Here is a 12,399-nt window from a genome sequence, read left to right as displayed (position 1 = left end):
AATGATGGAATTTGATTTAAATCTAAATTTAAAATTTTTAATTTGTCAAATAATAGATTTGATCAAATTCCAAATTTTCAAATGAAATTATTGTTTCCGAACATAGCATAATATTATTAATTGTGATGATGATTGATTAGCTACCCAAATACTGTATCAAACTGTTGGGTTGGGGTTTTAGAGGAGGAGGTTTAGGATGTATTTTTAACAAAAAAAAAATTGAAACGGAAGAGCTATGTATTGTCTATTAATATACTCGTCTGTTTCTTTTTGTTTGTTAGTCCAATTAAAATTTTTTGCACTTTATAAATGAGAAATTTAAATTTAATTTTTAAAGTATATATTTAAGACAAAATATATATTCATGTGGAATCTAGTTAGATTCGTTTTGATGTACAGATTTTAATATATAATTTTTACAATTTTTTATTATGTGTAATATGTGATATTGAGGCTCATTATTTGCGTTGAAATACGTGAAAAATAAAGTAGATAAACAAAAAATAATGGAGGGAGTATTCAATAATTATTAATAATATTATTATTATGATTTCTCATTGTGACCGCCTTATTCAAAAATTTACGCTTTAGAGAAGGCAGAAAAACGAGTTATTACACATTTAATTTCGATACTTATTAATGTTTTTTTTTATATCCTTAATTGAAATTTACAAAGCAATGCAACCCAAAAATAAAAATATCAGTATTGAAGTAATCAATTGAAGATTATTGAAAAATACCACTCCATTTATGTAATACAGTTATTTGCAGAATTCTTTTTTAAAGGAAATGTTTCCAAACATGTTAAATGAATTATTTCCAAAATCTTTTCCAGGAAAATATATATTATCAAAAATGTGTAATTGAATTAATCCTATTCCTAAGGAGGTATATCCAAGATATTAAAATAATAACAGAAATATATAGTTTCCTTTCCCAAAAAAAGAAAAATATTGTTTCCTAAAATTAATTTTCTTGGATAAAACTATTGATGTTCAAAACAAACTCGACAATTTGATATATGATTGACTTTGTAACGAAACTTGATTTTGATCCTATTGTAAAATGAAATTTAAAATCACGTAAAAACAATATAAAAACAAAATTCGATTTTAAACCAATTTGAAATATTTAATCTAAAATCGATCAAATAATTTGAATAAATTAGTCGTAGTTATTGTATGAGACAGTCCTATTGAAAGACGTGTCTCATAAGAGGTGATTTAATCAGATGATCATCCTTAAGAATAACTAATAGCCTCTAACATGATAGTTTTTTGACCACATTTAAAGATTTTCACGATAGTAGTCAATGACAATTAGTATACCTCGTTAAAGGCATGTGGCTCCCAAACTTTCAATAGTCTTATTATATAAATCTTCTCTTCTCTTCTGTTTTAGTCCATTACTAAACAACACCAAGAGCGTAACGCCTCCTCCTTTTTTCCTTCTCTTCCTCATACAACACTCTTAAATTCAGAATTCTGCACTGTGTACAACAAGCTTGTACAGCATCAATAAAACTGTATTTTTTTTTTCAAAAAAAACCCAAAAAAGTGAAAAAAAAAACTAACTAGAATATGATGGGTACAAGAGGGTTGGTTTTTTATCTGCTGTCAGGCTTTTCTGTGGCTGTTTTTTCACTATTTTTAGTCACTGATTACCAGAAAACTCATCAGAAATTTGAAAGTATTCATCTTTTTTCTGTTAATTCTGCTGTTTCTGGGACTGAGAAAGTTTGGCCTGTAAGTTTTCTTCATGTTTAACCATTTTATGCTTTTTTGATGTATATCTTTGATGGGTTTAATTCAAAAACCAAAAAAAATTGCAGAAACTGGAGTTTGGATGGAGAATTGGTGTGGCAACAATCATTGGGTTCTTGGGTTCAGCATTCGGAACCGTTGGAGGAGTTGGTGGTGGTGGTATTTTTGTTCCAATGCTTACTTTAATTGTTGGGTTTGATACCAAATCTGCTGCTGCTCTTTCTAAATGTATAAATTTCTTTTTCTTTTGCAAATTAACTGTTTGATTCAGTGCTTCAAAGTAAAAAAGATTTTGTCTTTGCATGTTAGTATTAATGGGTGTAAATTTTGGTTGGTAGGTATGATAATGGCTGCTTCAGCATCATCATTTTGGTACAATCTTAGAGTGCAACACCCATGTAGAGATGTACCAATTTTGGACTATGATTTGGCTCTTCTTTTTCAACCCATGCTTATGCTTGGTATCACTCTTGGTGTTGCTCTTAGTGTTGTCTTTCCTTACTGGCTAATTACTGTTCTTATCATAATTCTTTTCTTAGGTTTGTACCTTACTATCTCAATCTTTCTTTATCATCAATTCCCTCTTTGCTTTTGGATTATAATTGACTATATCAACATTACTCATGCGCACTTCTTATTTACGTCTCAAGTTGAGGGGAAATAACCTCTTTGTTAAAAGGTTGTGTATTCTGAAACCAAACACCGCCCAGGTGGGACCCACTTATAACTTATAAGCATATACCATTGGGGTAATGGATTGAATGGATGGAATTAAAGAATTGAATTACTAATCATGATTTATGTTCTTAATATTGATTTATTGTTTGATTAATTAAATGATTAGATTGTTGGTCATTGTTGGGTTTGCCATTGGTAGATTACTTGTTTGATCCATTGTTGCGCTTTACAGGCACGTCATCCAGGTCTTTCTCTAGAGGGATCATGATGTGGAAGGAAGAGACTCTGTTGAATGTAATAATAATTAAATTAACAGATCACCTTAATTATTGCTTATTATTTATTTCTATTTCTTAGTTTATTATTGCAATAAGATTCCTATGACAATTCATTTGTATGGAAAATCTGTTGAATAAGTTGATCTTTTTTTTTTTTTTTTTAAAATTTTGCAGACAGAATTGGTTAAACAACAAGATACCTTTAGTAATTCTCATGGCGAACGTGAGTAATTTGAGGATTAATAGTAATTTCATGTTTAAGATTTAATAATTTCCTAATTTTTGGTTCAAGAAATGTGTTTTTGCTTGTTGATCTACTTGCAGTTCTTATAAACACAGAGTATGAGCCTTTAAGTCTAAAGGAAGAAAAATCAGCCATGGTAGGTAAACTTGTTTTTGCTTTGTGTTGATAGATTGTGTTTGGTTATTAGTATTAAATAGCAATAATAGGAATGACTTTCAATTTCGGGTTTTTTGAAATGTGTTACGTCATTCTCATGAAAGTGACGCTCTTACCCTTAAACTATGTGTTCTTTATAATTTTACATTATTACCTAATATTACGATTTTAAATGATAATGAATGAGAATTAATGAAGAAAATGAATCATTAGAGTAGGACAAGCATGATCATAAACCTTGTCAAGTATTTTTTTTTCACTAAATTACATTATCTGTTATTATCATTTTCACCATTTAACACTAAACATCCATAGGGCCCGAACATGATGGGAAAATCCAACTTCATAAATTACAAAAAGTCGAAATTTCTTGGGTTGTTAATTGGTAAAGATCATTAGAATTTGTTGGAAATACTTCACATGTGAGGAAAGATTCCACGTCACTAAAATAGTGGATTGTGGACTTGCATATAATGCTTGGTGGTAATTTTTTAATACCATATAGTTTTTGGAAAGAGTGAACCTCATCAGTGTGTATGCAAGTCCAACGCTTATTAACCGTGGGTTTGTGGGCCTGAGCCCACGGGTGTCTCGTGGGTGTGTCCACACAAGTGGGCCACGGGTGATTATGTGAGGAATTGTCACAGCCTAATAGAATTTGCATAAGTTGTACCTTTTACAAACATATGAGGAATTGGCAATTTAAAAAAAAAAATTTCTTCATTATGTATAGCCAAATGACCAATTACTATCTTGGTGTTGTTAATAAACACTTTATCCATTAATGACAAGAGTCTTAAAATTGGATGACTGAATTGTGTAATCCTGATTTTATCTTGTTATGTGCAGCAAATTATGTCCTTTAATCTAAAATGGAAAAGATTACTATTGCTTCTTATTGTCTGGGTTTCCTTTGTGCTCCTTCAAGTCTTGAAGGTAATTAGCTTCTATTTTTTTGTCGCGCTTACTTATTTTAGTAACAATTTATGTGACTAATAGCTAATATTACAATATGATGTATTGTTCAACAGAATGATATTGCTGCCTGTACTTCATGGTATTGGGTGCTGAACCTTCTTCAGGTACTCAATTCTACCGTTTATTTGATTGAGCATGTATTTTTATCGTTTGCTGCTTGCAGGGCCAAAATAACTAGTTGGAACAGGCCGACCATTGCCCATCCTTAAATATAAGTTAAAATATTATACTCCTTCCTATTCAGCCTAAATGTCCCATTTGATTTTTCACACTTGCCGAGGCAACATTTTAAACCTTAATATCTTAAATTATTCTTAATTAAAAATTATAAAAAGTTGATATTAATAATCCTTGTATTGAGACGAATCAAACAAGATCTCACATGACTATGTTTTAACTTATAGATTAAGAGTAAAATACAAATTAAGAGGGATAAGTGAATAGTGATAAGTGAATAGTACCAAAAATCAAATGGGACATTTAGGCTGAATAGGAGGTAGTATTTATGTTTGAGTCACAAGTCTCACTCTCAACATGATCGAAATGTTCAAATACCTTAAACTCTTACAATTTTTAGACCTCCACCCGTAAAATCCTGGCTTTGCCTCTGGGTGTTTGGCTAAAGATTATTTACACTCTATGTTTGAGTCACAAGTCTCACTATCAACATGATAAAATGTTCAAACACCGCAAACTCTTGACAACTTTAGATCCCCACATCAAAAATTCTGACTTCGCCTCTAATTGTTTGTCTAAACCTTCATGTTTTTTGATACTATTAATTTGTTATCTTTTGATGTGACTTTTTGTAATTACTTTCTCTTTTATCGTGGTTTCGTAGTTTCCCGTAGCCTTTGGAGTTTTCGGGTATGAAGCAGTAAAGTTGTATGAAGAAGGGAGGAAGAGGAAGATAGCTGGGAATACACAATCAGTTTGTGAAGCTTCAATTGAGTTTACACCCATAATGCTCTCCTTTTGTGCACTTTGTGGTTTACTAGGAGGTACTGTTGGTGGTCTTCTAGGATCTGGTGGTGGGTTTATCTTGGGCCCATTGCTTCTTGAGATTGGTGTAATTCCTCAGGTATAAATCTGTGAATTCTATCATATCTTCTATCATTAATGTCTTAGGGGTAACAGTTAACAGTTCAAATCATTGTAGTATCTATCATGATCTCTTATGACATTTTTTTTGTGATTCCGGATAACGATAACCCCTACAGGCAAGAGGGGAGGAGGAATTGATCTTCCTATACCACAACAACAATGCTAGACCCTTGATCCCAAAAGATTGGGATCGTCTACATGAATAAATATTTTAGTTCCGACCTCTAAATTTGAATTTTTCATATCATTTTTCCCTCCTGCCCTCTAAATCATCTTTGGGCTTCCTCATCCTCGTATAAATATCCCAAATCCAAATTTTCTTGTTAAAATCTCCCTATACACGGTGAAAATTAAACCCCTATCACCCGGATGGAAGGGAAATCCTTTAACCGATAGGCCAACCCATAATTTTCTCGAACATAATTAGCAACCAAAATCACGTGGGCACAAAATTGAAAATATCTAACATCATTGTGGAAAAAACCTTTTAAATTTGCTGACATGATTCTCCTTAACTCTGAAGTAGCCATGAGAGGCCATGTGGGGTGTAGCATTAAGTGGTTTAGATAGGACAAGTTGTCAACATTGTCCTCTTTAATTTCTCTAATTTTTCTTGTACCTCTACACCTCCAAGCTTGCATTATTTTTTGTGGTGATATTTTCACCACATGTATTTGCAAAATTTCTATCTCATTCTTTACACTTCATGCATTTCCTATTCATAAATTTCAATTTATAAGCATTCCATCAATCCCATGTTATGATCGGGACAAAACCTTATTTCAATATAGGAGAAAACTTTTAAATGTTTTTGGTGTGTTGAAAATTACAAGCTTTTCATGCGATTTCAATGATTTTTCATGAGAAAATATATGAACTGAACTTATTTATATTGTACATGTTTTTCTTTGCTCAACTAAATTTTACCGAATTGAATTTATTTTTACCCAACTAAACTTAAATTTGCAAATTAAACTCGGCGTATTTTTATCAAACTAAATTTGTTTTTGTTAAATAAACTTAGTTTTACCAAAGTTTGTCGGTTTGAGTTGAACTATACAGAGCCTTACCATTTAAAACAATAATAGGATTAGCTGGGGTCAAGAATCCTTGTCTTAAGCCGCACCTTGATTCAAATCTCTATTCATGTTCAGTTAACATTTCCATTAATGTGTTGAGTTTCTCATTTACCGCATAGATCCGGTAGGTTGGCCTGTTGGGTCTCAACACTCGGGTTGATGAAATCATTCTTACGATGTTACAGTTTTTGTCTTCTTGATCTATGGACTGATCATTAGAATCTATCTTCTACTTTACATCTTTGTAGTCCTTAAACCTTAAACAAGTTTTCTTTTAGTCATTCTCAAAAATATTAATGTGGAAGTTCTTGTTGCATAACATTAGTTAAAGTACTAGAATGCTTAAATGTTATCAAATGGACAATACAAACATAAGTCGAGGTAAAGAAAACTTTCCAAGTTGGCCGAATACTCACTTCTATAGGCGTGTTGAACTCGGCCACCAATATTTAGTTTTATATTCAATATTAATAGGGTTTTAAATTGAATGACCCGTCTCACAGCCTAGGTAGACTCGGGCCTAGATTTCCCCATGAAACAGTTGGCTAATTCTTGTTTGATCCGGTTTTGCTTTATCTCAAATGTAGTTTTTTGTTTGAGCGTACAGGTGGCGAGCGCAACCGCAACTTTTGTCATGCTGTTCTCATCCTCCTTGTCTGTGGTGGAGTTCTACTTTCTCAAAAGGTTCCCAATTACATATGGTAGGTCTTCATTCTTTTGTCTCATATTATGTTTCACCTACTGGTCTTTACCATTATTGGGAAAGAGCAGGAAAATGATGCTATCAAATGTGTCCAATGATAATCCGAATAATAATAGTAAGCAAAATTCTCTACGACCTTCTATGGCTTGATGTAGACTTCTATCGAATCAAACCCATTCACAACTTGATCGTTTTATTACCCTAATGTCACTAAGTAACTCCGACCTAGGTGGGATTCTTTTACCGTTTGTAAATGAAGAACTTGAGCATGTCTAATGATACGAAAATATTTGCAGCCTTGTACCTTATGTCGGTTTCACTTCTAGCTGGGTTTTGGGGACAATATTTTGTAAGAAAACTCGTTGCGTTCCTTAGACGCGCTTCCCTCATTGTCTTCATCCTCTCTGCCGTCATTTTTGCTAGTGCTCTCACAATGGGTAATTTCTTTGCATTTTACAGTTTTGTTCTATACTACGAGTGTATTTTAACAATCTATTTTCTTCATCGGCAAGTTTTAAGGTTCATTGCTTGATTGTATTGTTCAGGAGTAATTGGGATCGAGAAGACCATTCATATGATCAACAATCACGAGTTCATGGGTTTCTTGGACTTCTGCTCGAACCAATAGCAACCTCGATTTTGTTCATCGGTTTTCGATTCTTAAATTCTTGTATGCTAAATTTTAAAAATTGTTGGTCAATGTCGTATTGACCAACTACTAAGATCATCATTGTGAAAAAAAATAAAGGGTAATTCTTAATTTGATTTGGGTCAGCCATGGTTGACACCATTAGTATAGTCTTTAGTCTGAAGATGTTCAAGTTTAAGAAACAGTTTAAAAAATTACATGTTAATAACTAATAGTGTTCATAGTATATTGCTAATTGATTCATCATTTGCTCCTCTCCCCTTCTAAAATTGTACTTTCTCCACCCTTCTTATTTTATATTATATATTATATGTTGAATTATTTATGCTATTTTACATTATTTTTATTTTTGGATAATGGTCTAATTTTTTTAAATCTCATCTATACATTTAATTATTTTTTATTTGTATAATTTATTTTTTCTCTTTATTTATTATTAAATATTCATCTTTTGCTTCTGTATAGAAAAAACCATATTTTTTTTGTTATTATCTTACTGGGAGTACTTATCATTCGGTTTTTTTATTATTAAATATTAATTTATAGTTGATAGAATAAAATAATAAACAATTGAATAAAAACTACATTGCTATTTTGAACTTTAATATTATTGACTGAATTTTAGTTTATTATTGTTAAAACTATTATTAATAATTATATGTATAATATGTTGTAAAATGTTACGTCAAAAGATTAGATTTTACTTTCTCTATTTCTATTTATATATGCAACTTTAGAGTTTTTACACAACAGAATAAAACACTTTAATTATTAGTAACCGTAATTATTGTACAATTAGAATTTTTATAAATTAGACATTTGAAAATTTAATTAGCAAGAAAATTAGGACAAAGTCAGCCTATTAATAATTTCTTACCAAGTAGTGACTAGTGAGAAGTATTAGTTTAAAAGTAACATAGTATTAGTCAAATAATACTTTTTATAACCTTGCTTATTTCATAAGTAAACTCCAAAAGATTCCCTCAATCTATTCATGACAACCGGGGATCTAATAATATGAGTACACGAGAACAGAGAGGGGATTCATGACCCGACTTTGATATAAATTTAAAATTATGTAAAAGTTTAAAATGAACAAGATTTAATTTTAAATCAATCTGATATAAAATCAACTTATTAATTCGAATTTACACACGTAACAATCTTGCCCAAACACCTCAATAATTTTTCAAAAAAGAAAATATTACCTACCACTAATTTGATCTCTAATTTAACACCTTGGCATGCCAATCGCCAGCTATAAACGATGCAAAGTTTTTCATGTTCCCCGATGAGCAATCATATGTTCATACTTCGCATTTGGACTCTATGTAAATAATTGCTACACATTTATACATTGTTTATCATGTTAAAAAATTATATAATTAGACCCGTTAAAATTAATTTGATTATTCTTGGTTAAATATTTGATTATATAATTTAGTATGCTTTCCCATTTGAATTTAATCTAATTTGATATTATTATCAAATTAGGCTAACAGGACCGAGTGCCGATCTGAATTTAATCTAATTAAATATTGCAAATTTGGCAAAACAGGACCGAATGCATGTCTATATGTGCAATATTCCCACCACCCTTTAACCTATGGAGATTTATCCTTGCCCAAAATCCAAAATGATGTGTACTTGAATGAATACTAAGATTATAGAAAGAAAAGCAAAAACGTACACAATTTCCTGCCCCCTCAAAATCAACATACACAAAAGGATTATAACCAAAAACAATATGCAAACACAAAACCTGATAAACTACAACATATAAAACGACCAAAATATAAAACTATTTCAGTTCAAACCAACCAAAATAACATCATGTTCATACTGCTAATGTGTAGCCTTCCCCTGATCTTTATCGCCCATCTGTCCGGTTGTGCGTCCGGTTGTGCGTCGCGCATCCTTCAGAATATCAGCTGCTGCACCTGGTGGGTATTCCTCCACCGTCACTGTCACCGTCTTATCTTCAACGCTCTTGCCTTGGCCCCTTCCCACCGTGTCGCTTGGCATTGTTAGTTTGTCCTTCATAGTGTCCGCTACGTTCCCTACGACCCCCAGTATGTTTTCAGTTTCCGCTTTTCCCCTGATTCAAGTACAAGGGAAACATTCATCAACATTCAACACATTTATACACCCATAAATTCATGATCGATACTACTAGAATAGAATAGGCCGAATACCCATCTAAGTGTGTTGAACCAACTCGATCGTTGCAAATTTGAATTCACAATCTGACTCAATTGGAGAAAAGCCAAGAAAATTATACCTTAGTGCAGCAGCCTGACGATCAGCTCTAGCTCTTTCTGAAGAAGCTTTATCTTGTACACTGTAGCCTTTCTCTCTGAGCTCTTCCTGTGTGCCCTTGTAAACATCCTGTACCATTCATTTTTCACCAATTATTCTTTTGTACTACACATCCAACATCCCACATTAATATCACAAATTCACAAGTTCATTTTACTTATTACATGCTATATGATCGTTTACTTGGCAGGGCTCTAGCTTTGTAGGGTCTACTTGGCCATATTCCTCTGCACTCTCCTACAATGGAGTAGGCCCCGGAACCTAGCTTTATAAACAGCTTTATAAACGGGATTTACTGGATATGATGCTATGATATGGTGCATTGTATATTCAAAAGCCCATGATGAATTATTTGCTACATGTTCTAGCTCTATAGAGAAAGTTTCTTGAATCATTAAAGAGACGGTTTATATAGCTAGTTACTATATTGTAACTAATCATAATTTTCAGCATGTCAAACAAACCAACCCAGTTTAGGAAAACAGCAATCCAAACTCCACCTATTAGAGCCAATTGCCAAAGAGACCCATAATGTATACTAGAGTAGAAACACAACTTAGAAGTTTTGCTAGTAGTCATACAAAAACATCAAGTATATATTATAAACACTTTATTTATCTTTGAGAAGCTACAAACAACTTACATTACAAAGGATGTATCAATCAATTACAAAAACACACATGACACACATCAAATTTTAGAGAGAAGAGATCTGAATTCTAACCTTAACCTCCTCTTTCTTCTCCAAAGTCTTGTTCTTGGCAGCATCTCCAGTCTCCTTTGCATAATCCATAGCTCCTCTCCCTTTCTCTTTCGCCGCCTCAGCCGTCTCATTAACCACCTCCTTAGCCTCCTCTTTCTTCCCAGACAAATAACCCATTGCCCTATTAGCCACATCTGCAGCAGAATCCTTCAACTCACCCAACTTACTCACAGTCACATCCTTCCCTTCTATAGTCTTATCAACAGTGTAATCCTTCGTCTTCTTCGCCTTATCCGCTGTGTAATCCTTATACTCCCCTGCTTTCTCCATTGTTACATCCTTAGCTTGCTTAGCCTTATCAACAGTATAATCCATGTATTCCCCTGTTTTCTCCATTGTTACATCCTTAGCTTGCTTAGCCTTATCAACAGTATAATCCTTATACTCCCCAGCTTTCTCCATTGTTACATCTTTAGCCCCTTTAGCCTTATCAGCAGTATAATCTATATACTCCCCTGCTTTCTCCATTGTTACATCCTTAACCCCTTTAGCTTTATCACCCACATAACCAGCTGCATCCTTGGTCTTCCCAACAGTATAATCCTTATACTCCCCTGCTTTCTCCATTGTTGTATCTTTAGCTTGCTTAGTCTTATCAGCAACATACCCAGCTGCATCCATAGTCTTCCCAACAGTATAATCCTTATACTCCCCTGCTTTCTCCAAGGTAATATCTTTAGCTTGTTTAGTCTTATCAGCCACATACCCAGCAGCATCCATAGTTTTATCAGCAGTATAATCCTTAGTCTGCTTTAAACTCTGGATGGTATTATCCCTACCCTCCCTAGCACGGTCAGCCGCCTCTCGAGCACGAACAGCAGCAGCATCATGAGATTGTTTCATGTTCTCAGATGTAACTGCAGCTGATTGCTTAGTCTTCTCTGCTGCATCATGGGTTTTACCAGTGACAACCTCTTTAGCATGTTCATAGGTGCTCTCTAAAGCATTATACACAGAAGAGAATATCCCAGGCTTGGTGTTTTGTTGATGGGTATAAGTTTGATCTTCAGTAAATGTAGTTTTTTGTTGTTGTTGTTGTTGTTGGGGTTGTTGTTCTTCCCTAGCAGATTGGATTTGGTCAGCAGCATATCTTGCTGCTTCTTCTGCTTTTTCTTCCTTTCTTGAAGCCATTTTTTGTTTGTAAATTTGGGTTATGTTTGTTGTAATAAAATGATGATATTGTTTCCTTTTTGGGTTTGTTTGATTTGGTTTGATGGATTATGATTGTATAATGTGTAGTGTTGGAGGGAAGAAATATAGAAAGAGGTCAGAGATGGGAGAACATGACGCGTGGCAGGAGAATAACGATGGTGGCATATCAAGGAAAGTGTAATACGAGGAGATGACACGACGCCAAAAGCCATGCATAAAAATACGTAAATTGGATTATGTTAGTGATGAATTTTTTTTATTTTTTTATTTTTTTATTTATTTTTATTTTTTTTATAGATGATGTTGTGATGAAGTTGAAGAAACATTTAATGGATTTACAATGTGAGATATTCTCTATCGTTATATAGAGTTTGCCCTGTTTATTAAAAAAAAATATTGTTACCTCTATTTTTTATTATGTCTTATTTATTTTTTAATTATTATTCATTAATTACTACAAACATCTTGTTTGCTTTTTAGTATTATTCATCAGTCACACTTGTTTTGTAATTTATTCTTAAACTATGAATTAA

At 32.8% G+C, this 12,399-nt stretch overlaps 2 protein-coding genes across 2 annotated transcripts; one reads left to right on the top strand and one right to left on the bottom strand.

The window, feature by feature from the left end:
- Positions 1 to 1,265: 1,265 nt before the first annotated feature.
- LOC130813232 (sulfite exporter TauE/SafE family protein 4-like) lies at positions 1,266 to 7,887 on the top strand. Its single transcript, XM_057679015.1, has 12 exons — positions 1,266 to 1,745; positions 1,832 to 1,991; positions 2,102 to 2,302; positions 2,674 to 2,735; positions 2,894 to 2,942; positions 3,044 to 3,099; positions 3,969 to 4,055; positions 4,151 to 4,201; positions 4,939 to 5,178; positions 6,888 to 6,981; positions 7,280 to 7,420; positions 7,529 to 7,887. Exons 1-12 carry the CDS (start codon positions 1,581 to 1,583, stop codon positions 7,609 to 7,611), a joined length of 1,389 nt encoding a protein of 462 aa, XP_057534998.1. The 5' UTR covers positions 1,266 to 1,580; the 3' UTR covers positions 7,612 to 7,887.
- Positions 7,888 to 9,079: 1,192 nt separating this feature from the next.
- Positions 9,080 to 11,924, bottom strand: LOC130813183 (late embryogenesis abundant protein ECP63-like). The gene is made up of 3 exons (XM_057678943.1): positions 10,676 to 11,924; positions 9,914 to 10,020; positions 9,080 to 9,730 (listed from the first exon to the last, which is right to left on the bottom strand). The coding sequence occupies exons 1-3, from the start codon at positions 11,843 to 11,845 to the stop codon at positions 9,478 to 9,480; spliced, it is 1,530 nt and encodes a 509-aa protein (XP_057534926.1). The 5' UTR covers positions 11,846 to 11,924; the 3' UTR covers positions 9,080 to 9,477.
- Positions 11,925 to 12,399: the final 475 nt, after the last annotated feature.

The sequence above is a fragment of the Amaranthus tricolor genome, chromosome 5, assembly GCF_026212465.1.
Source record: "Amaranthus tricolor cultivar Red isolate AtriRed21 chromosome 5, ASM2621246v1, whole genome shotgun sequence".
Classification (NCBI taxonomy): Eukaryota; Viridiplantae; Streptophyta; class Magnoliopsida; order Caryophyllales; family Amaranthaceae; genus Amaranthus; species Amaranthus tricolor.
Note: the sequence above shows the minus strand (reverse complement) of the source record. Positions and strands in the feature narration are given on the sequence as shown.